At 46.2% G+C, this 24,525-nt stretch overlaps 1 protein-coding gene across 4 annotated transcripts in view; it reads left to right on the forward strand.

Annotated features, from left to right (window-relative positions):
• Positions 1-24,525, forward strand: part of AFG1L (AFG1 like ATPase) — a 146,270-nt gene that overhangs the window by 16,119 nt on the left and 105,626 nt on the right. For 3 of the 4 annotated variants that reach the window (XM_080937873.1, XM_080937874.1, XM_080937875.1), the window contains exons 2-3: positions 3,373-3,596; positions 23,683-23,734. In XM_080937873.1, coding sequence (XP_080793999.1) covers positions 3,373-3,596; positions 23,683-23,734 — 276 coding nt within the window. Of the gene's footprint in view, positions 1-3,372; positions 3,597-23,682; positions 23,735-24,525 lie in introns of those variants that run through there. The other variant, XM_080937876.1, reaches the window with a different exon arrangement.

The raw sequence follows: 24,525 nt of genomic DNA on the forward strand, positions 1-24,525 counted from the left end.
TATTTCAGTGTATACAGCTGCTCTCCAGAGCTGGCCGATCTCAACCTTGAGCACTGTTCAGTGAGTCTCCACAGCTGCTGACTGGCTGAGCAGACGCCTCTTTCTCAGTTCACCTTCAGTTTCTTTTCTGGGAGCAGAAGAGTGTGTACAGTAGTGGGTAACCGTTGAGAACTAGTACAAGCAGTAAAGAGTGCTGTGCCTTCCAAAGCTGGGCGTGACAGTGTGCGTTGTCCCCAGGCCTGACCAAGTGAAATATTTTACACACGGAGATGGGGACAGGAAGACCACGTTGCTCTGAGTTTGCCAGCGATGAGTCCTAGGGGCCTTGTCAGGAGCCATCTCATCTAGGCCTGTTATCCTAGGCGGAGAGAGCAGGATATGACTAGTGGCCGGGAAAGGCTCCAGCGGTTGGTTGAGTTGTGACAGGAAGGGAGGAGAGCGTCTGTTCTACAACAATGGGGCTCAGGATGCTTTGTTGTTAATTTTGATGTTTTAAAAATAGATTTAGAGTTGAGTGATAGGGGAAAAAAACCAGTAGAAAGCCGGGTGCGGTGATGCACTGACAGTCCCAGAATCTGGAGGGCAGAGAGGAGGGCACTGTGAGTTAGAGGATGGTACAGGCCGACAGTGGGACTGTCACACAAGCAAAGACAGCAAAAACGGAAAGGCGGCCCTCAGGCAGTACAGAGGGAAAGACCGTGCGGTGGTGTCAGAGAGGAACAAGATATTCAAAAAGGTACACAGAAGATTGAAAAGTATCCAGTGGGGTGTGGAGGTGCTCACTTCTTACGCAGCACTAGGGAGATGGCAGAGGCAGGGAGGCAGGCAATTCTGAGTTCACAGCCACCCTGGTCTAGAGTTAATTTCAGGCACACGTGTGGAGGTCAGAGGACAGTTTGTGAAAGTGGATACTTTCTGTCTGCTATTCAGGCTTTAGGGATTAGAAACACATCATCAGGATTGGGCAAGTACTTTAGCCGAGTGAGCCAACTTGCTGGCCTAGCATAAGCTTTTTATGGTGATGGTCATATAGGTACCCGCTGCCTAGCATGTACCAGAATCTCTACTTGGATGAAAGGAAGTCGATATTCAGTGAAACTACATTGTTTGCAGAGGACCACTCTTTTCTGGATGTGATGATGCTACTACTACCCCTGCCCCGCCCCCTCCTCTTCCTCCAGTAACTCAACTGATGTCAAGATGCCAGTCTTGGGAACAGTCGATTGCTACCGAAATCCTTCTGTGTTAACCTTTACATGCCGTTTGTACTTAGTGTGATCCCAGAAGATAGAGGAATGGCCAGGGGGATGATGGGAAATGTGAGTTATGTGGGTATAGGTGTGCTCCTCTTTTCCTAATAAATTGAGGATTTTAAATTTTATTTATTATTACATACGTGTATAATGTGCATGTGTGGGCATGTACATGACACAGCATGTATGTGAAGGTCAAAGGACAGCTCACTGTCTACCTGTATGGGGGTCCTAGAGGTCAAGCTCAGGGCATTGGCTTGTAAGGAACATGCCTTGACCCTTAAGTCTTCTTGCTGGCCCTAAACTGAATGGAAGATTTCTGCATATAAAAAAGTTGGCAATATGGAAATCACTCATTAAATAGGATATCAAAGCTTATAGCAGGTGGCTTTTAATTTTGTTTCTGGTTTCGTCAGCATGCTATGAAACTGACCTCTACCTAGCTCACTGGAGCGTGGACTGAATTTCTTGGGATGCTGCGTTACTTGGTTCTAGAGTTGCAAAGAAAGCCAGTAAGGCCATTGGGTAGGTTGCCGTTTTTTGTCGGTTGATGGTACCCCATTTGGGTTGGTGGAAGGCACCCTAAATAGTGTAATGTCGGTAAGCAGGAGCAAGGGGACTCCCGCCACAACCTACATGAGATAACAAGAGTCCCAGCGAGGATGTCGTGTGATGAAAGGGACCAGGGAATGGGCATAGAACTGAGTAAGCGGAGAGGTTTGCAGGGAAGAGGGAGAGAAAGTGGTATTGCTTTGAGCTTTCTTAATTTGGTTAAACTTCAGAAAATCAAGAGAATTAAAAAAGCATTCTCCTCTGATTGTGAGACTCTGAATTGTTTGTTTTTCGAGACTGGATCTCTCTGTGTAGCCCTGGCTGTTCCAAGACTCATTCTATTGACCATGCTGGTCTTGAACTCGCAGATACACCTGCCTCTGCCTCCCAAGTGCTGGGATTAAAGGCGTGTGCCGTCACCACCAGGCTTCTGAGATCTTTCAATATCAGGTTCAAGTCCAAGAACCAATTCAGGGCTGACACTGTGCCCTAGGGATGAAGAGCATGTTCCCTAGTGACGGCCCAGTGCCATTGTGTGGCTCCTCTTTGTATGGCAGCTGCAAATGGGATGCCCAGTTACCCACATCTCTGCCTGGCAGGCTGCAGACTCAGGAACTTCCACGGACTTTCCCACCAGCTTTGCTAATTATCAAGAATCGCTCATACATCTCAGGTTTATGACACATTTATTATAAAGGTACACCCCGGGACATGAAAAGCAAGAGAGCACACGGGGCAGGCACACTTCCCTTTCAGTGCGTAGCTGTGGTCACTGACTTGGGAGCTCTCAGAGCCCTCTTCACGTAAGAGCACTTGTGAAGTCCAACCTCCAGGCCTCCTCTCCTCCCCAGAGTTCTGTGCATGGGGTTGAAAAGTCAGTCTTCTGCTTATGCCATCCTTTTGACAGATGTCTCTGTCTTGCAGATATCCAAATCATAAGCAGGTCATTATGTATAACAGAAGATGTACCACTCGGGATTATTTTTAAAAGATGCTATTAAAAATAGAAAGTTTAAATTATTTTTTTCAGGTGTATGCATGTATGTGCCAGAGGGTGCTGGATTCCCTGAATTACAGATCGTTGTGAGCTGGGAACTGAGCCTCAGAAAGAGCAGTTACTTCTTCTGCCTGCTGAGCTACCTCTCCTGCTCCCTTTACAATTTTAGAAAAATTATTTGTATATGTGTATGAGTGTAACAGTGTGTGGGTTTGTTATTTGAAGGCAGTACCTTCAGAGGCCAGAAGAGGGCTTCATTTTTTTTCTGGAGATGGAGTTAAAATTGTGAGGCACTGGCTCTATAGGGTGCTGGGAATTGAGTTTTGTTCTGCACTCTTACCACCAGGACATCTCTCCAGCCCCTTCTCATAGAATTCTGAGAAATTTGTAGGAACTCTTAATGAAAACCAGGGACAAGGACCAAATAGCCTGTTGTCCACCACTTGGGAGATAAAGGCAGGAGGATCTGAAGGTCAAAGCTCTCAACTATGAAAGGAGTTCAGCTGCTTACCCAAGACCTTGTCTAAACGAATGAATGAAGTCTAAAGTCGTGCATGTTTTTGTTTATAGCCTACACAGTCCAGGCATCCGAGGGTGTACGCCCAGCAGCTGCTTCCGAGGCCCATGCCAAAGCTTTGGCGGTTTGCCACGGGCCTCTGGACCACTACAACTTTCTGATCAAAGCTCAGGAGCTGAGGGATGATGAACATCAAAGAAGAGTCATTCGGTGTTTGCAGAAGTTACAGGAAGATCTTAAAGGATACAGCATAGAGGAAGAAGGGCTCCTTTCAAAGGTGAGGTTCTTGAGTTTTCAAAAGTAGATTTGGTGCTGGGGGGAGGGGGACGGACAGCCCTGAAACCACATGGAGGTTTTTCACAGGCTTGGCTGGATCTCCATTCCCGCTCTTTTGATGTTCCTTAGTGTTTTCTTACCTTCCGCTATCCAAGCAGTTTCTTAAAAATCCTGTAGCCCTGGCTAAGTGAAGCTTCTCTGTGACCCCTCCATCTGAATCCCGGCCCCACCCCATCGCCATCCCCATCCCGGTCCTTAAGCCTCATCTTGGAAAGTGGCAGGGCCAGGGAGGTGTGTGTGTGTGTGTGTGTTTGTGTGTATGTGTGTGTATGTGTGTATGTGTGTGTGTTTGTGTGTGTGTTTGTGTGTGTATGTGTGTGTGTTTGTGTGTATGTGTGTGTATGTGTGTATGTGTGTGTGTTTGTGTGTGTATGTGTGTATGTGTGTGTGTTTGTGTGTGTATGTGTGTGTGTGTTTGTGTGTGTGTGTGTATGTGTGTGTGTGTGTATGTGTGTGTTTGTGTGTATGTGTGTGTATGTGTGTATGTTTGTGTGTGTATGTGTGTATGTGTGTGTGTTTGTGTGTGTATGTGTGTGTGTGTTTGTGTGTGTATGTGTGTATGTGTGTGTGTGTTTGTGTATGTGTGTGTTTGTGTGTATGTGTGTGTATGTGTGTATGTGTGTGTTTGTGTGTATGTGTGTGTATGTGTGTATGTGTGTGTATGTGTGTGTGTATGTGTGTGTGTTTGTGTGTGTGTTTGTGTTTGTGTGTGTATGTGTGTGTGTGTTTGTGTGTGTGTGTGTGTGTGTGTGTGTGTGTGTATGTGTACCACTTCTCCCCTCCTCCTTGCTTTGCTACACTTCTGTGGGTCAGAAGGAGAAAACAGGGTGAGCAGCGGTCTTAGGTGAGGTTGAACAGAATGTACAGCAGCTAGCACTTGGTGAAGAGGCACCTTAGTGGGTTGCGAAAGCCTCCTGGGAACTCTCATGGCGTCCCATTGTTTGACTGCCTTCTTGTGACTGGGAAAACACTTCCCGCTCCTGCCGCCTGCCAAGACCTCTTGGCCCTGCACTCAGCCAATTTTTGGTCCTTTCCGGATGCTCTCTCCGGATCACTTCCTGGGTCCACTCAGGCCATAGGGAACACAAAGTTTTGTTCCACAACCCAGCTGCATGGAATGCCTCAGTTACCCCGAATTTCTTCTTTTCCTCCTCTTCCACCCCCTTCGTAAAAAAGAAAATAAACTACAAGCTCGCCAATCTTCTGTCTGCATGTGTGTCTGTGTAACCACATGCCTGTGGAGGCCAGAGAAGGGCGTTGGGTTCCCAGCAGTTGGGGTTACTGTTGGTTGTAAGCAGCTGTGTGGGTGTTGGGAACTGAACCGGGGTCCTGTGTAAGAGTGGTCAGTGTTCTTAATCACTGAGCCACTTTTCTAGTCCCCAGCCACCTCTTCTATGGGCAAGAAGTAGGCACCAAATTGATTTTGTCCTGTATACCCTTATGTTCTGAGACTTCATGCCAGCCTCAGTCACCCACTATGGTCTGTGTGCCTCAAGGCACCCACTATGGTCTGTGAAATTCCTCATTCCCCTGGGGAGGGAGAGCTCCTCTTAACTCAGCGCTAACCTTCAGATGCTTCTCCCATGACCCCTCCCTGCGCTTCTCACCGAGCTGACATCTCTCTGTCCTGTCACGATTACCAGTTCCCTCTTTGTGTTTTTCTTATCAGTTGGTTGGTTAATTAATTAATAGGATCTTGCTGTGTATACTATGCTGGATTCAAACTCTTACATGGGTTTTTTCCTTCGGGTGGTACAGGGGATTAAGCTCTGGGCTTCACACGTGCTGGACCACTGAGTGGGAGGGAGGCACCCTGGTGCCCGGGCTGCCCATTTTTTCTTCTAAAACAATCCACATGTGGATATGAGCTCCTGGGGGGTGGGGATGGAGTATTTGACTCCTGTTTTTCTCTGCTTTGAGCTTTAGCTGGAACTTGGCTCAGTCAGAATACCCATACCTTCCCCAGCTGCGGAAGCCAGCGTTATCAGAGGAAGTCACTTTAGTAGTGATAGGAGCTGTATCCCTGAGAAACTAGTTCTTCCCTAATTGACTGGCCACTGCTCTGCGGCGACCATAACCCAAACCATCTCTTCATCTGCTTTAGAAAGGAGGCACCGTGTGACACGTAGTAACACTAGTTTATTTAAAACTCTGGTGAGGGGCTGGAGAGATGGCCCAGTGGTTATGAGCACTTGCTTCTCTTGCAGAGATTCATGAAGGGGCTCATGGCTACCTAGCTCTAGGGGATCTGATGCCTGTTCTGGCTGGTGGGCCCCCTCTCACACATGGTGTGTATTTATGCAGACACAGACCTGCACATTAAAAATACAAACAAACCCCCACGCAACAGCACAAACTGAAAAGAGAAAACTCCAACGAAAGTAATTTTATTATTATTTATTTACTTAAAATTGAATATTCTTATTTTTTAAGACATGGTCTTAACTCTGTAGCTCTAGCTAGCCTCGAACTTGCTATGTAGATCAGCCTGTCCTCAAACTTAGAGAGGTCTGCCTGCTTCTACCTCCTGAGTTAATTAAAGGTGTGCACCATCATACTCAGCCAGTAATTTTAGTTTTTGAAATGCTCATGAAGGATTTGGGGCACTGGATCTGTGGTAGACACTTGGACACTTACCTAGCATGGTGGAGACCCTGGCTTTTATCCCCAGTATTGTAAAATACAGGAACAAGCAAAACCCCACAGCTATTTAAAAAAAATATATATCACTTCTGAGTATTACAAATCTCTTGTTCTGGCGTACTGGTACACCTTTAACCCCAGCCCTCAGGATGTTGTGGCAGGGGGATCTCTGTGAGTTAGAGGCCAGCGTAGTCTACATAGTAAGTTTCAGGACAGCCAGAGCTATGTAGTGAGACACAAAAAAACAAGATGGTAGTTTAAAAACTATTTTTATTTTGTTATGAGTTCGGATGTTTTGTCTGCATGTATGTCTGTGCACCACATGCATGGAATGTCCTCGGAGGCAAGAAGAGGGCGTCCAATCCCCTGGAACTGCGGTTACCAATGGAGACGGACCACCATGTGGTTGCTGGGAATCAAACCTGGGCTTCTAGAACAGCAAATGCTCTTAGCCATTCAGCTGTCTCTCCAGCACCCAAGTCTTGCTTTTTATGTAAACAGAAGGGCTTCCATTGAGTTAATATATTTTGATTGATAGGAATAATGAAGCTTCTGTGTTATGATGAGAAATAGAAATTGAAAAATAAAATCAATCATGAAAATACAAGGCCATGCATTCCCATTATAACCAGGCTTGCGGGACTTGGCTGCAATGCACTTCATCCACATCGTCGGCATTTTAAGCTGCAACTACCTTTAGCTAGAAGAGAGTAAAAACAGGACGTCACTTCTTATGCTTGAGAAGCTGGAAGTTCATAATGAAAGAGCCAGTGGATTGGTGACTGGTGAAGGCCCGCCTACTGCTTCTGGATTGTCATCTGCGTTCTCATTGTTCATTGGTGGAAGGGTGACTGAATCCCTTGGTCCCTTTTTATAAGGACACATTGATCCTGTTCTTGATGAGCTATGGATGTGGTTTGCTGGGAATTTGGAAATGGTGGGGCTTTGAGAGGTAGGACTGCTGAGGTTCTTAGACCCTTGAGGTGCTTCCCTTAGGAAGAAATAGGGATGTTCTCAGAGTTATAAGGGCAGGCTTGACTGACGAGTTTTCCACTGCCTGAGGCTTTCTGTTTGTTTTGTTTTTTAGAGATAGGATCCTTTGTATGTACACTTGTGTGTTTGTCTGTGTCTCTCTGTGTGTGTCTGACTGTGAGTGTCTGTCTCTGTGTCTCTCTGTGTGTGTCTGACTGTGAGTGTCTGTCTCTGTGTCTGTCTGTGAGTGTCTGTGTATCTGTCTCTGTGTCTGTCTGTGAGTGTCTGTGTATCTGTCTCTGTGTCTGTCTGTGAGTGTCTGTGTGTCTGTCTCTGTGTCTGTCTGTGAGTGTCTGTGAGTGTCTGTGTGTCTGTCTGTGAGTGTCTGTCTGTCTCTGTGTCTGTGAGTGTCTGTGTGTCTGTCTCTGTGTCTGTCTGTGAGTGTCTGTGTGTCTGTCTCTGTGTCTGTCTGTGAGTGTCTGTGTGTCTGTCTCTGTGTCTGTCTGTGAGTGTCTGTGTGTCTGTCTCTGTGTCTGTCTGTGAGTGTCTGTGTGTCTGTCTCTGTATCTGTGAGTGTCTGTGTGTCTGTCTCTGTGTCTGTCTGTGAGTGTCTGTGTGTCTGTCTCTGTGTCTGTCTGTGAGTGTCTGTGTGTCTGTCTCTGTGTCTGTCTGTGAGTGTCTGTGTGTCTGTCTCTGTGTCTGTCTGTGAGTGTCTGTGTGTCTGTCTCTGTGTCTGTCTGTGAGTGTCTGTGTGTCTGTCTCTGTGTCTGTCTGTGAGTGTCTGTGAGTGTCTGTGTGTCTGTCTGTCTCTGTGTCTGTCTGTGAGTGTCTGTGTGTCTGTCTCTGTGTCTGTCTGTGAGTGTCTGTGTGTCTGTCTCTGTGTCTGTCTGTGAGTGTCTGTGTGTCTGTCTCTGTGTCTGTCTGTGAGTGTCTGTGTGTCTGTCTCTGTATCTGTGAGTGTCTGTGTGTCTGTCTCTGTGTCTGTCTGTGAGTGTCTGTGTGTCTGTCTCTGTGTCTGTCTGTGAGTGTCTGTGTGTCTGTCTCTGTGTCTGTCTGTGAGTGTCTGTGTGTCTGTCTCTGTGTCTGTCTGTGAGTGTCTGTGTGTCTGTCTCTGTGTCTGTCTGTGAGTGTCTGTGTGTCTGTCTCTGTGTCTGTCTGTGAGTGTCTGTGTGTCTGTCTCTGTGTCTGTCTGTGAGTGTCTGTGTGTCTGTCTCTGTGTCTGTCTGTGAGTGTCTGTGTGTCTGTCTCTGTGTCTGTCTGTGAGTGTCTGTGTGTCTGTCTCTGTGTCTGTCTGTGAGTGTCTGTGTGTCTGTCTCTGTGTCTGTCTGTGAGTGTCTGTGTGTCTGTCTCTGTGTCTGTCTGTGAGTGTCTGTGTGTCTGTCTCTGTGTCTGTCTGTGAGTGTCTGTGTGTCTGTCTCTGTGTCTGTCTGTGAGTGTCTGTGTGTCTGTCTCTGTGTCTGTCTGTGAGTGTCTGTGTGTCTGTCTCTGTGTCTGTCTGTGAGTGTCTGTGTGTCTGTCTGTGAGTGTCTGTGTGTCTGTCTCTGTGTCTGTGAGTGTCTGTGTGTCTGTCTCTGTGTCTGTCTGTGAGTGTCTAGGCTGTAGATCAAATCTGAACTTTCACTATCTTCCCTTATTACTTTCCTCCTGTACCTCTTCCCTCTCCATAGTCCCCTGACTTAGACTATCTGCAGCTGGCAAAAATCATGCCCCTCCTAGAGCATGCAGTAGTCATGGTTAATGGCTGTGGGTAAACTGAAGCGGCCCCATATCCTACACCTGGTATTAAAATAAAAACATGTTCACATAACATCCCTGGGTTTTTAAAGAAACCAAAATTCTCACTACAGGAGACTTTTGTTTCCTTCTGTTATGGACTCTGGGCATTTAACTCAGGTTGTCAGAGTTGGCAGCAACCACCCTTATCTGCTGACCTGTTTGGCTAACCCTCCACTGTATTTTTAAGACAGTGTCTCTCACTGAATATGGAGCTCTCTGATTGGCTAGATTGGCTAGCCAGCAAGGGTCTACATGCTTCTGCTACCCCAGTGTTAGAATTACAAGTGAACACCGAAGCTGTACCTTTCATTTTATGTGGGTGGTGGGATTCTGAACTCAGGGCCTTGTGCTTCTATAGGAAGTACTTTAGCAGTTAAACTGTGTTCTCAACCTCAAGACGGGTCTTAGCACAGGCTGGCCTTGAACCAGTATGTTGCTGAGGATAGCCTTGAACTTACTTTTGATCTCCTTCCTGATGAGAGCTAGGATTAGAGTTTTGTACTTTCGGACCTGGTTATATATTGTTGGGCATGGAGTTCTGAGCCTGAAGCATGCTAAGCAAGTGCTCTTCTAACTACACCACACCTGCTGCTATAGCATTCCTAATGCAACCCGTGCCTCTCGTGCCCGGGGTGATGCCATTCGTCTTTGGTGAGAGACAGCCACATGTGCTTTCACTAGAGCCAGCACCATGCACTTTTGGTTTGCAGCCTTAAATTGAGCTAAATAAGACTTCTACAAAAAGTTAACCTGCCTCAAGAATGCCATGGTAAGACGAAACCAGGTAAAAATGGACATTGTGCCTTACATCTAGAATTCTCAGTATTGAAAGGCAGACGCAGAAGGAGCTGTGCCTGTTTTAGATCAGTCTGTCCTGTGCAGCAGGTTTGAGACTGCCTGCTATAAGATGTTTTCTCAACAACAAACCATCCAACCCAAAAACAACAATGGAAAAAAAAACAAGCAAGACAGACTTCTACCTGAACTTTCCTCATGATTAATAGAACACAAATGTTTAGCTGTAGCTTCCGCTGTTCCCTTCCCTCATGTTCTGTGTATGAAGGTTCCTGTACACATGTATGGAAGGTCCAGGTCAATGTAATCAGTTTCTGGGAGAATGTAGCCTAAAGAGGAGGCGGACTAAAGTCTCATGCAGTAGCCAACTTTATTCAGAGCATCAGACAATTTATACTGTGAGGGTAAAGCATGCAATCACAAGGACAAGCCGGGTGTGGCAAAAACATGTTTTTCTGTAGAGGTATATAAACAAATAACAATAGTTAGCTGTAATGAGTAAGCTGAAGTAACAATTCTGCAGCTCGGAAAAAGCAGAGGTCACAAGAGTTTTGTTTTCTCACAAGCACTCAGAATTCACTACCCGTGACTTTATTACTTTATTGTTGGACAATGTTATGCAACTTTCCACCTTATTTACTTCCTTAGAAAACTCTGTCTGTCCATCCATCCATCCATCCATCCATCCATCCATCCATCCATCCACACATCCATCCACACATCCATCCACACATCCATCCACACATCCATCGTCTATCATTTAGAGGGCTAAGCTGTAACTGAAGCTGGAGTTTGCCTATTGGCTATGAGCTAGCCCAGGACTTTTCCCCTTCCCCAGCTGCCCTTACAGATATGGAGGAAGTACCACGCCTGGCCTTCCTGTTGGCTCTGGGGATTTGAACTGTAAACTCTTTGCTGAATGAGCTCTCTTTCCAGCCCAAGACCCAGACATCTGATATAGTTTGAGAAAAACATGTGTAAAGCTTTATTTTTGAATATTGTAAAGATGCTACAGACCTTATGGGGAAAATGGAACATGAATAGTTGTCATAAAAGGGAAATCTGAGTGGTTGGGCCTCTCAGTTCCCTGATGATGTTTGTGGCATTATGACCTTGAGGACCTTAAGTGTGTTCTCCATGCAGAAGTTTAAAGATCTGTTTTAGTCTTCTCTCTTCCCCTTCCCTCTTCACCCCTCTCCTCTCCTCCCCTTCCCTCCCTTTCTCCTCCCTTCCTCTCCTTTCCTTCTTTCCCCTCCCCTCCCCTCTCCTCCCCTCTCCCCTCTCCTCTCCTCCCCTCTCCTCCCCTCCCCTCTCCTCTCCTCCCCTCCCCTCTCCTCTCCTCCCCTCTCCTCCCCTCTCCTCCCCTCCCCTCCCTTCCCCTCCCATCCCTTCCCCTCCCATCTCTTCTCCTCCCCTTCTCTCCTCTCCTCCCCTCTCTTCTCCTTCCCTTCCCTCTTCTTTCCTTCCCTTCCCTCTCCTCTCTTCTCTCTTTCCCTCTCCTCCCCTTCCCTCTTCTCCCCTTCCTTTCCCTCTCCCCTCTCCTCTCCTCCCCTCTCCTCCTCTTCCCTCTTCTCTCCTTCCCTTTCCTCTCTTCCCCTCCTCTCCTCTCCTCTCTTCCCGTCTCCTCTTCTCTCCTCTCCTGTCTTCCTAAGAAAGTTTCTGGAAGTCTGCACTATTATATTAAAATCGAACCTCCCTCCTTCTCTTGCTACACTTTCAGTGGTAAACAGTGGAAGAAGTTCAGAGCGTTGACTTTGCCCAGGAGCTATGGACTGTGAAGAATGGGAGCCCATGGATACTTTGTTACCAAATAAAACTTACAACCAGGTTAATCCAGCACATCTAATGTATGCATAATTGTTATTGTGCTGGGAAGTAATTAGGCATAAATGATAAGTATTTCATGTAAATCACTATAATTAGAATTACTTTTACACAGCCGAATCAAGCGTTTCTGGAGTCAGGGAGGGAGAGAATTAAACAGCCTTCCATTCCCGCTCTCTATTAATCAGGGCTGTGCAGGCTCCAGGGTTTTTCATCCTTTGGGAGGAGACATCACAACCTGTTTTTAAGGCAGTGAGACTGGGGTATCCAACTCTAGGCACATTTCACATGGCAGTGCTTGGCCCAACAATGGGGTGCACATGCCATGGTGTCTCTATGAGATGGTCTTGGCCGAGGAAGTCTCACCTGGTGAAGGTGTAGCAAGATGCCTGGTTTGTGTGACAGTGCAGACGGCTGTGTGGGGACACAGTGTCTACAGTTATGCTTGGCACATTCTACTTGAGGGTGGTAACAACCGCCACTTGTCCACATGTGAATTGTGCTGTGACAGATTCTGTCTTCCCAATGACTCTAACTCATTCTCATCCTTCCTCCCTTTCTCTGTGTATATGGTGTGTGTGTTTGTATGAGTGAGGGTACTCACACCCCTGTGTGTGTGTGCGTGTGTGTGAAGGTTAAAGTTCAAAATTTGTGTTTTTGGATGACTAATGTTATATATATATTTTTTTCATTATATTTTATGTATTCATTTTTGGGGGTACACGTGGAGTCAGAGAACTTGTAGGTAGGAGTTAGTTCTTTCTTCCACCATGTGGGTTATAGGGCTCAAACTCAGACCATTAAGTTTGGCAGCAGGTGCTTTTATTTATTCAGCGGGTCATCTGACCCATCTCCTATCTTGTGTTTTGAAGTAAGGAACTCACGGCCTGGCTAGACTGACTGCCCGGCAAGCCCCAAGGATTGCCACTCTCTATCCCCAGCCCTAGAATTCCAGGCACCTGTCTGCATCCCATGCCCAGACTTTCACACAGGCGCTAGGGATCTGAACTTAGGTCTTGTGCATTCCCTACTGAGAATCCCCCAGCCTCTGCCTTTACTGAGTCATGTATTCATTCACTCATTTGACCAAACACAGTAGTAAGTGCCACCTTCTAAAGATGAGACTAGATGGCTCCTGATTAGGGTGTACAGGGGTCAGTCCATCATACAGGAAGCAGTGTGACAGCCAGAGACGTTCACAGGACAGAAACATTTCCACGTCCCCTTTAAACATATCCCGCTGAGCTCCTTTCCAGATCTCTTTGTTTCCTGCTGATGCTCCCTTTATGTGCAGTTTGTATCCTTAAGGGCTCTCTAAGATAGTAGAGTCCTTCCAAAGTATTAAGCTTTACAAGAATTAGGTGTTTTTCGTCATTAAACTTCTATTTAAAATTAACTCCATTTCCTCTTGTGTGTACGTGTGTGAACAAGCACATGTGCATGTACCAAGCTGCCCATGTGGAAGTCAGAGAGCAACTTTCGAGAGTGAGTTCTCTCCTTCTACCATGTGGAACCCAGAGAATGAAATCTGTCAAGTTTGGTGACAGATGCCCTTATTCATTGAGTCAACATCTCAGGTGTCTGTCCTCTCCTCTCCTCTCCTCTCCTCTCCTCTCCTCTCCTCTCCTCTCCCTCTCCCTCTTTCCTGAGTCAGGGTTTCTCTGTGTAGCCCAGGCTGCCTTGAAACACTCTGTAGATCAGGCTGGCCTTGAACTCACAAAGATCCACCTGCCTCTGCCTCCCTAGTGCTGAGAGTAAAGGTGTGTGCCACCATGACTGGCGTCTTGCTTTTCTCCTCTTCCTTCCTCCTTAGATTACATCTGTTTATTGTCTGTATGTGGGGGGAGGGGGACACTCCAGTGGAGATCAACCTGTTCTTTCCTTCTAGTACGTGGGTCCTAGGGGTTAAACTCAGGCTGTCAGGCTTGGTGGGAAGTACCTGTCCCTGCTGAGCCATTTTGTAATCTTAGCATTTAGGAGGTAGAAGCAGAATATTCTTTCTCGAGTGCACAAGGTGGGGGTGGGGGTGGTTCAAGGACAGGGCTATCTGAAACCCTTTCTCAACAATCAAGTAAGCAAATAGGCATATAAACAACAAACAGAAAGGAGATCGCAAGCCATCTGCATCCTTCCGTCTTCTCTAGAGTGTGCAGTGGTCAACAGTTGAGCATGTGTTTCAGGACCCTGTGCCATGATCATGTGCTAGCTCCCCAGAGAGGTGCCAGGGGCACAATTTTGAGGCACTGCATGGCTCCCGTGGTGATGGGGACCTATAGTGAGAGTTTGGTTTCTTAAAAAACCCAGTGATGTTATGTGGACGTGTTTTTGTTTTAATCCCAGGTATGGGATATGGGGCTGCTTCCGTTTGCCCACAGTCACTAACTAGAATTGGCTCGTGCTCTAGGAAGGGCATAATTTTTTGCCAGCTGCAGATATTTTAATTCTGGGGACTCTGGAGAGACAGGAGTCAATTTGAGAAAGAGAAGGCTCTGTTCTCCCTGCTGCTCCTGGTTCCTGGTGCTGAAGTTTGTCAAGTGATTCTGACTGTGAAGATTGGACATGTTCAAGGGACATTTCACTTCTTATTGGCAGGATGTAGCCTAGAGACCCATGTCTCCCTTCCCTCTAACCTTCTTTCTCTTCCATCTGGTGTTGAGAGGCCGGAACCCAATAAAACAGTAAAACAGACACTAACAGAGACCACAGTGGAGCTGCCCTGATTTGCTTTTTCCCTCTGAACCACAGTGAGCCTCTCTGGACCCTGGCTTGGCTTGTAAGGGGAGCAGAGGAACGTGGTATCTCCTCTGTGGTTTTCTCATTCATCCCATTTCCCATGCTGGATCAAGACGATTCCTAACACATGCAACATTTTTGTTTCTTTGAGATAAAGTTGGTTATACAGTGTCTGCCATCTCTGCCTCCCAAGTGCTGAAATTAAAGCTCTGACACCACACCCAGTTTTAGGGACTATCTTATGTTGCCCACGCATGCCTTTACTAAATACTTTCTTTTCTTGGTCTTCTTGGATCTGTGGAATCAAACTCAAGGCCTGGCATAAACCAGGTCCTTAATGTTCAATCCATGTTTATAGAGTGAATGAGAAAAATAAGTAGCTGAACCCTCACAGAAAATTCATAAAATAATTCTGTGTTGATTTGAAGGCAGTCGTGGGCCTATCCACATGTACCTGTGAGTTCTTGTTTCTGTGTCTCTCTGGGGACGATTCCTTAGTAATAGTTGTTGTCGGATATTTAATCACATCCCCCAAGATTGTGTTATTTACGGAAATAAAAAAGCTGTTTCTAGCGGTGTGGCTCAGCTTTATTTACACACCCTTAGCACACACCTTTAATCCAAATGGTTAAGATAATGTTAGTTTGTAGAAGAAGTGTCAAGTTTGGAAGTGATATCTAATTGGTTGGCAGACAAGGTGACAAGTCAGAGAATGATTTGACAGAACAGGATATGCCCAGTTTCTCGGAGAAGAGACAGGAAAGGGAAGCAACTTAAGAAAGAACAGAGCTTGGGTTGGAGAGATAGCTCAGTGGTTAAGAACATTGATTACTCTTCCAGAGGTTCCGAGTTCAATTCCTGGTATCCATATGGTGGCTCACAACCATCTGTAGTGGGATCGGACGCCCTCTTCTGGCACGCATATGTACATGCAGAGAGAGTAACATAAATAAATAAATCTTTTGTAAATAAAGAAAATTATTATTAAATAATAGAGAGAACAGTTTTCCCAAGTCAATTGTACAGAGACAGGCTGCAGAGAGAACAAGCTGGACTCGGGTGAAGACAGAAGGAGCTAGAAGATTGCCAAAGTTAGTATGAGGCCAAGCAGAGCCTGAAAGAGTAGCCAGTTTGAATCAGTCAGCTTGGAAAGGAGTCAGAACAGCATAGCTGAGTGAGCCAGCAAGAGATCAGAAAGAACTAGAAAGGGTGACAGTTACTTCAGGAGGATAAAGTTACAGTTACAAATAGTTCTTAGCTAGTATAGAAGATGCCTGGAATGCCAGGTCCTCCTCCAGCTGAGAACCTCCATTCAGAGCAAGATGCTGCCTCCCCCAGCCCCGCCCATCACTCTCCCTCTCTTACTGATTTCCTGATCATTTTGGCTAATGCTCATATCCTGGGTGTCCCATCGATTAGTGGGAGATGGGGGAGGGGCACGGGGAAGGGACATGCCAAAATCAGAGTTTCAGACAGGAGCAAGAGACCAGGGAAGATTTGCTGGAAAATTGCTTTTTGTCACTTGTCTCCTAGTGGCACAGAGGAGTACTTAAAAGTACTTGTTGCTAGACCTAAGTTCCTATCACTAGGAAAGGGAAGGAAAGAAGGATCAAACTCTGGGGCTAGCTTAGGTTATTTAGCAAAACCTTGTCTTAGAAAAGTTAAAATCATTTATGTCTGTCTATTCTGTTATTAGAGATTGAGAGGTGTTTTGTTTCTCAGTATAGACAGGGTCTCTTTCTACTTGCCAGGCTGGTCTTCAGTTCTTGGCCCCTAATCACGGGGCTTCCTGAGTAGCTAGAACTGTGAGTAAGCACCATCATGCCCAACTAATTCCTTCCTCCCTTCTTCTCTTTCTTATCCTTCCTTTCTCCCTTCCTCTTTACGCCCCTTCCATTGGATGCTTAAATTCTGTGCAGCAGCTTTTTCTAGTAGCAACATTAAGCCAGCATGACTGGGTTTGAGTAAGGTGGGCACAGGACTGAGGGAGTCTGAGTGGGGACACAGGACCGAGGGGGTCTGGGTGGGGACACAGGACCGAGGGGGTCTGGGTGGGGACACAGGACCGAGGGGGTCTGGGTGGGGACACAGGACTGAGGGGGTCTGGGTGGGAACACAGGACTGAGGGGTCTGGGTGGGGACACAGGACTGAGGGGGTCTGGGTGGGGACACAGGACTGAGGGGGTCTGGGTGGGAACACAGGACTGAGGGGTCTGGGTGGGGACACAGGACTGAGGGGGTCTGGGTGGGGACACAGGACTGAGGGGTCTGGGTGGGGACACAGGACTGAGGGGGTCTGGGTGGGGACACAGGACTGAGGGGTCTGGGTGGGGACACAGGACTGAGGGGGTCTGGGTGGGGACACAGGACTGAGGGGGTCTGGGTGGGAACACAGGACTGAGGGGGTCTGGGTGGGAACACAGGACTGAGGGGGTCTGGGTGGGGACACAGGACTGAGGGGGTCTGGGTGGGGACGCATCCCTGTTCTGCTACAGCTCCATAGCTGGCTTCTAGCTGCTGCTTTACAAGCCAGTTTTTGGGTGTGTTGTAGAATCCGAAAGGCTCTTTATTTAGATACTTAAATATGCTTAATTATACAAGTAAACTGAGCAAATCGATCTACTTTAGGTTAAGGGGGCTCTTTTGAAAATCAGCTAAAGCCATTAAAATTTTTTCTTTTTATTTAAGGAGAGTTTGTGGGTGCTAACATATAGTTCTGGTTTTTGTTGTTGTTTTAGTTTTTTTTTTTTTTTTCATTTTTAAAGATCTTTAGAAACCTGAAGGATGTACTTTTATCAAAAGTGGTCCATGTGGAGAATGCTGGGATTCCAGTTTTTAGAGATGTGGTTATGCTTGGCCTTTCAGCTGGGATCCTTGTCTCTGTCCCCCCACCCCGAATTTGGGGAGATAATAATGCAGTTGTGGGGAGCTGGGGAGAAACAGGAAAAGCAGTATGCCTGCATCTTAAACAGAAAACAACACTTTCTATCTCAGCAGCAGTACCTTATCATCTAGTTGTCCTGGTGGAAACTGCTGGAGTAATAGGGCGGACAGTCCAGACAGGGCGAGGATGTGCCTTTAACTTAGGACGTCGATGGATCCTCCATGGATCATTCTGGGTAGGATTAGGGAAAAAAGGAAATCTTCATTTTCTGAGACCGAGTCTTGCTGTGTAGCCGAGACTTGCCTTTGAGATCCTCCTGCCTTCACCTTCTGAGTGCTGGGATTACACGGGGGCATTATGTGCCCAGAACCTTGGGTCATTTTTAATGTCATCGTTTTTAATGACATAGAGAACAAGAGATAAGATCTAAGCATTAAATGTAAATCTTTGGGATGGTTACTTTGAGTTTGCAGCAGTCAAAGCAAAGGAGCGGTTTGGAAAGCACATCTACAACATCAGTATGCCGGCTTTGCTAGGTAACCTGAGCTAGATTCAGATTTTCTTTCTTTTTAAAAGATTTGTTTACTTTATGTATGAGTACACTGTCGCTGTCTTCAGACACACCAGAAGAGGGCGTCAGATCCCATTACAGATGGTTGTGAACCACCATGTGGTTGCTGGGAATTGAACTCAGGATCTCTGGAAGAGCAGTCAATGCTCTAACCACCGAGCCATCTTTCCAGCCCCAGATTTTAATCCTTCTTCCCTTCCCCTCCCTAGTGCTGGGAACTCAGGCCTAGCAACAAGTACTTTTAAGTACTCCTCTGTGCCACCCGGAGACAAGTGACAAAAAGCAATTTTCCAGTAAATCTTTCCTGATCTCTTGCTCCTGTCTGAAACTCTGATTTTGGCATGTCCCCCTCACTGCACCCCCCACCCCCATCTCCCACTGTCCCACTAATCGATGGGACACCCAGGACGTGAGCATAAGCCAAAATGTTCAGGAAATCAGTAAGAGAGGGAGAGTGATGGGCGGGGCTGGGGGAGGCAGCATCTTGCTCTGAATGGAGGTTCTCAGCTGGAGGAGGACCTGCCATTCCAGGCATCTTCTATACTAGCTAAGAACTATTTGTAACTGTATTTTTTTTTCAGTTACACAGGGCTGCTGTTTTGATTGCGCACACACATACACCCCCTGCAGACTGACCAATCAGGGCAGCAGCTCAGCCTTAGGAGCCAGCTTACAGAGGAGGAGCCCACAGTGAGCTCATACAGGTGCAGGGAGCATGGCAGGGCGGTCGGTCCTGATTCAAGCGATTTTGACAGAGTAGACTAACAGAACAAACTGACATGCATATTCCGTAATCCAGGCTGTGGTGACGTCACGTCGTTTTGATGTTTCCCTCCTGTGGGGCTTTGCTGGACTCCACCCTGGATTCATTCTTCACGGGCTGGGGTCTTCTTCTTGGGTTTCCACTGTGGCTGGACTACCCCAGAACCATGAGGCATCATTACCTCAGACTCTCCCCACATAAAGTCCAATCTGATGGCCGTGTTCTTCCTGGTCTCACTGGGTTTCCTCTTCCGCTGTGGTGAGAGCTCCACAAGGAAACAAGGACGGCCTCTACTCCAGTTCTCAAGACAGTTCTCCTTGCCTACTGCATGGCCTTCAGAGCACCCATTCCCAGCAGCCTTATGCTTCTCCGAGCCCTCAGCAGACCGCAGTCTGGTCTTCCAGGAGCTTCCTGCTTCAGACTCTCCCAGCCTTTCCCTCTTAACCAGCCCAAAAGTCTGCCACAGGCTCAGGGACGGTGATGGAAAGGACCACATTTTACTTTCGGAAGAAAAAAGGAGGCTGGAAATCCAAGAGATGTTATGGAAGGTGCTGTGTCTGGTTCTCTGTTCTTGTACTTTATCCTCCTGAAGTGACTGTCATCTTGGAGCCTTTCCGTCTCCGTCTCCTACCCTAGGCCTATTCCTAGAAGCTTCCAGCCTCCCTACAATCTAACCTACTCACCGATCTCAGTCACACAGGGAAGAGTTATTGAACTCACACCTTGGGACTGATCGATCAGGACGCAGTTTCATAAGGGAAGACACCTTCTGGTTTCTCTTGGAGAAGCAGGATCCATTATCTGAAAATGACAGGGATCTAAAATTGCTTGAGCTTACTAGCGAACTTTATTGTCTAGATGATTTGGGATTATTTTATTTTCTGTGCATGAGTGTTTTCTCCTCCCCCGTGCCCCCCCCCCGTGTGTGTGTGTGTATGTGTGTGTGTGTGTGTGTGTGTGTGTGTGTGAGAGAGAGAGAGAGAGAGAGAGAGAGAGAGAGAGAGAGAGAGAATATCTGATATATGAGGTGACCAGATATGTGGATCCTCCTGGATACATAGAATAGAATACATAGGTGGTTGTGATACCTTGTGCGTGCTGGGAATCAAACCCAGTCCTCTGCAACCTTTAAATAGTTTTATTATAGTGTATTTTATAATTTTTTATTATTGGCTGTTATGGCCAATATCTTATCAATAAGTCTATGTAGCAAAGTACGGCATGTGTGGGGCTCAGGATAGACAAAGTATAAAGGTCCGGGAGGACCATGCTCACTGAGAACAAGGACAGACTGTTGTGTGTGACATCATTTATGGGGCCGTGGGAGAGCTCAGTGGGTATATTTGATGACCTGAGTTTAACCTCTAGGACTCACATGGTGGATGGGGAGAACTAACTCTCGAAAGAAAGTTGTCCTCTGTCCTTAACATAAGCGTGAGAAGTACACACACCCCTCCACCTACACACACAAACACACAACTGCAATAAACATGTAAATGCCACTTAGACAGGCTGTGCTTAGCCTTTATGGTAGACAGTGTCTGGGTTTTATTTTTACTTTAATTAATTTTTGTTTTGAGACAGGGTTTCTCTGTATAGCCCTGGCTGTGTCAGAAGTAGCTTTGTAGACCAGGCTGGCCTCAAACTCACAGGAGATCAGTCTACTTCTGTCTCCTGGGTTCTGTGATTAAAGGCATGTGTCACTTGGTATCCAGGTTTTAAATAAAGTGGTCAGAACTTCTCTATTTTGTTTATCAGCTTTTAATTTTTATTTTTTTTGGTGGTGCTAGGATTAAATCTAGAACCATGTGAATGGGCAGAGGTCAACCACAGAACTATATCACGTCCTTAGTTTTTTTGTTTTTTTGGTTTTTTTTTTTTTTTTTTTTTTTTTGAGACAGGTAGCCCAGGCTAGCCTCTTGTTTGAGCCTCCAAGTGGCAGGTTGGCCATGGGTACTTAGTAGCATCTCTTCGCCATTTAAAACACAGAAGGTCCCATGGAGGCCTGACACTGTGCTACAGGCCCTCAGTCCCACGGTCTACACAGAGAGTCCCAGGACTGCATAGTAAGACCCTCTACCAAAACCCAAAATATCCTCACCCCTAAAATCTACCAAATCAAGTCCAAATTCAATTTAATTTAAGAGAAAGAATGGGAAGTAAATATAAATTTTCAAAAAAAAATCAATAAAGTATATTTTCAAATACATAAAGCAATGTTATATAAAATGCACATTTGGCATACAAAAATCTAACAGGTGCTCTTTCTAAAACATATTGGGTTTTTGGATAGGAAGGAAAAAAAAGAAGACAGGTTCATAACTGCTTCTTCCTGAATTGCTTAGCCATCCTGGCCATTCCATTGGCCAGGAAGTACTCTGCCATCGAGGTGCTCACCCCACACACAGTGCTACGGCTGCTGGGATTGCTGAGCCCCAGAGGAGCCTCCTTCCAACATCGTTGTTTTTTCCAACTTGAATTTCGTGTATTTAATGTTTATTGATAGCATCATGTGAACAGTAGTGTTGCAGTCTGAGAACTGCCTCACAAACCACTGAGTTTCAGAGCTGGTTTATTGAATGCACACCCCAAGGCTGACTGATTGATCAGGGATGTAGCCTAGACTGACTGTGACCGTGAATGTTTCCTAGGGCCAGTTCAAAGGTGAAACCCACACGGAGCTCATTTGCAGGTGCAGGAAGTGCTGCCCAGTGGTCGGCTCTGATTCACGCTATTTTTGGCTGGCTAGACAGAGCAGTACTAACTGACCTTTATTCTGATTGGTCCTAAGTGGAGCTTACAGTTGCAGAGTTTCTTAGGATTGACTAACCTCAGAGCACAACAGGGCACATGGTCAGCTTGACCCTGCTCCGAGTCAAGCTACGTTTTTGTGTCGGTAACAGTGTAAAATGACTGGCAGGCATGGAACAAAGTGGCTGCAGCTATGCTGTGGGGAGCAGGTTTCAACAAATACTAGAGAAAGAAAAGCTGTTCCAGGTGTGGTGGCTTATGACCTATAATCCCTGAACTGGGGAACTTTGAGTTCAAGGCCAGTCTGGCCGTCATAACAAGTTCCAGGCCAACCAAGGCTATGCAGATACAAGGCTATACTGTCTTTAAAAAACAAACAAACAAACAAACAACAGGAATAACAATAAAAATTATTCTTACAGAACAAATTTTGAAGAATTTTGAATTACAATGCCCCCACATTGGGATTCAGGAGTCGCCCCACAAACCACATAAACGCCAATCTCAGTCAGATAGTGATAATTTATTGAGCATTTGCCCTTGGATTGATCGATCAGGGGCACAGACCAGACTTGGGAACTGACTGACCACGAGCCAGAATCCTGCAGAGCTTTAAAGCCTGAAATCCACAAACATCGTGCCAAGTTATTCCGCCAATCAGGGTTGAGGGATGGGGGACTTTCTTAGGGACATGTCTTTGTTGTATATTCATCCTGTTCCCATTGGTGGAGGTATTCAGCTGTGGCGGGGGACTGGCCTTGCCGACCATTTCAGTTTTAAGTTGCCAACCAGGATGTCAGTTACCCAAGTACAGGAATCTTTCTGCCAAGTAGGATGTTAGTTCCCAGGGACGTCTTGGGAACTTAAAACTTTACTCTATTCGTACTTAGAATAGAAGTGTTATTCCAAATGGCTTCTTATATTGGCGCAGGTGTCTCTCTTATGCTGGGCTCCATCCCAGGGGCATCTTATAAAAGCAAAAACCATAAAAGCTCATACACAGGTGCAGGAAGTGCTGCCGGGTGGTTGGTTCAGGTCCAAGCTTATGGTGGGTAACTACACACAACAGTTCTACTGACGTCTATCAAAATGGTGCCAAAGGAACAGAGCATAACAGAATATGTAATCAATACTGGCATTAGAAAGTTTCCTAGTAACAGCACATAAGAAAGTTTCCTTGTAACCGTAATAACAGCATAACATGGCTGTCCAGACAGGCAGCAGTTACCCAGGCCTTGATATCCCAGTTACCTAACACAGAATTGCTGTCAAAAGATTTCTCCCTGGACAGTAGGTACATACCTTTAGTCTCTGAATTCAGGAAGGCAGGGGCAGGGGACAGGGGGCAGAGGCAGGTAGATCTCTGTGAGTTTGAGGCCAGCCTGGTCTACTGAGCAAGTTCCAGAATAGCCAGGGCTGCACAGAGAAACTGTCTGGAAAACAAACAAACAAACAAGCAGACAAACAAACAAAAACCAAAACAGAGAGACAGAGAGAGAGAGACAGAGATATTTCTCACATTGTAAAAACTGATTTTTTTTATGTTTTATGTTAGGTTTCAATATGACATTGCTCTGGAATTGTTTAAGGGAGTAATCCTTTTTTTTTTTTTTTTTTTTTTTTTTGTTGCAAACCAAGTAACAATGTTTTACAGAAGAAAGAAAGAAAGCCTCAAGTGTTGGCAGGTGGCAATCTGTTCTCAGCTGTGTCTTAAGAATAGTGGCTCTCAGGGGACATAGGGAAGCTGTGCGTGTGTTGGAAGCACAGTGGAGAAGGCTGGCTTGCCTGGCCTGCAGGGTGTGGCTCACATCTGGAGACGGGTCACTGAGCCAGCCATCTTAGGCAGTTCTCATTGCACACAGCTTAGGGGTCACCAGTGTCGTAGTCTCTGTATCACTCCTACCCGAGCCTTCATGTCACACAAACGGGACACTGTTCCCCGAACAGTGATTCCTCGGCTCTGCTCCACCCCGGGATCCATGGTTTCCACTTCTTGTCTTTATGATTTTTTTTTTTTTTTATTACTCTGAGTAACATGGGCAAGAAGTATTTTATCTTTATGTGACTAGCTTGTTTTACTAATCCAATGTCCTCAAGATATATCTGTGTTGGGGGTCTATCAAAAATACCTCCCTTTTAAAGGCTGTGTAATGTTTTTGCTTCACAGACTTTTACACCAACTTTTTTTCTACTTATTGTATATAATTGCCCCGTTGATGTCCTATATATAGCACGGTTGGGAACATTATGTATATATATGATTATATGTAATTATTTGCATGGTAGAAAATTTGTAATTTGTTCTTAATTTGCAGCTTTTTTCAAGGAACAAACCTCCAAAGGGCCTGTATGTTTATGGAGACGTTGGTAAGTGTTAAATAAGTGTTGGGTGGGCCAGTCAGGACCTTCTGCAGCTTTCCCTCAGGGATGAAAACGTTGGTGTCCACACCGCTCAGTCCCAGAGAGGAGGAGAACAGGATGAGGAGTCTGGCATGAGAGGGAGGGACAGCCATCAGCTTCCACTCGTGGCTCATGGCTGTGGCTGCAGTGTAAGGCAGAAGTGTGACACAAGTACACTTTACACTGGGCCGGCCTAGGATGGAAGTCATCTGCAGGTGACCACTGGGCTGCCCGCTAAGCCTGCTTCTTTCTAAAAATGAGCTTATTCTTTTCTACTTTTCAGTTTCCATGCGCATTCTGTTCATGATCTAAGCCTCAGTCTCGCACCTAGTTCTGCCCATTGGGCAGAATTGCCTTTTCTCAGCTCCTCTGCTGGTCTTTGTGAGTTTCCAGATGGGTGCTCCTCAGTGTTTTGTGCCTGGAGGCCTGGCCCTCACTCTGGTCAGCTCTTGTTCTTTGGGAGAATATCACAGTTCCTGAACATTCCCTTTCGCGTTCAGTCATTGCAAAAGTTCTGCTTTTTGTTGTTCCTGATACCTTAACCACTGATCCATAAATGGAGATGGTTAGGACAGACTTAACAGAAGGACGTGACAAACAAGACTGGGAAGGCTGCTGGGATTGCCTGACTAAATGAATGGAGATACACTGTGAATAATGCATCAGAGTTCTTGAAAAAACAAGCCATGAAGGAGACCTGTAATCCTAGCACTCAGAAGGCTGAGGTAGGAGGGGCTTGAGCTTGAGGCTAGCCTGGG

This window comes from Micromys minutus, assembly GCF_963924665.1.
Source record: "Micromys minutus genome assembly, chromosome: 25".
NCBI classification, from domain to species: Eukaryota; Metazoa; Chordata; class Mammalia; order Rodentia; family Muridae; genus Micromys; species Micromys minutus.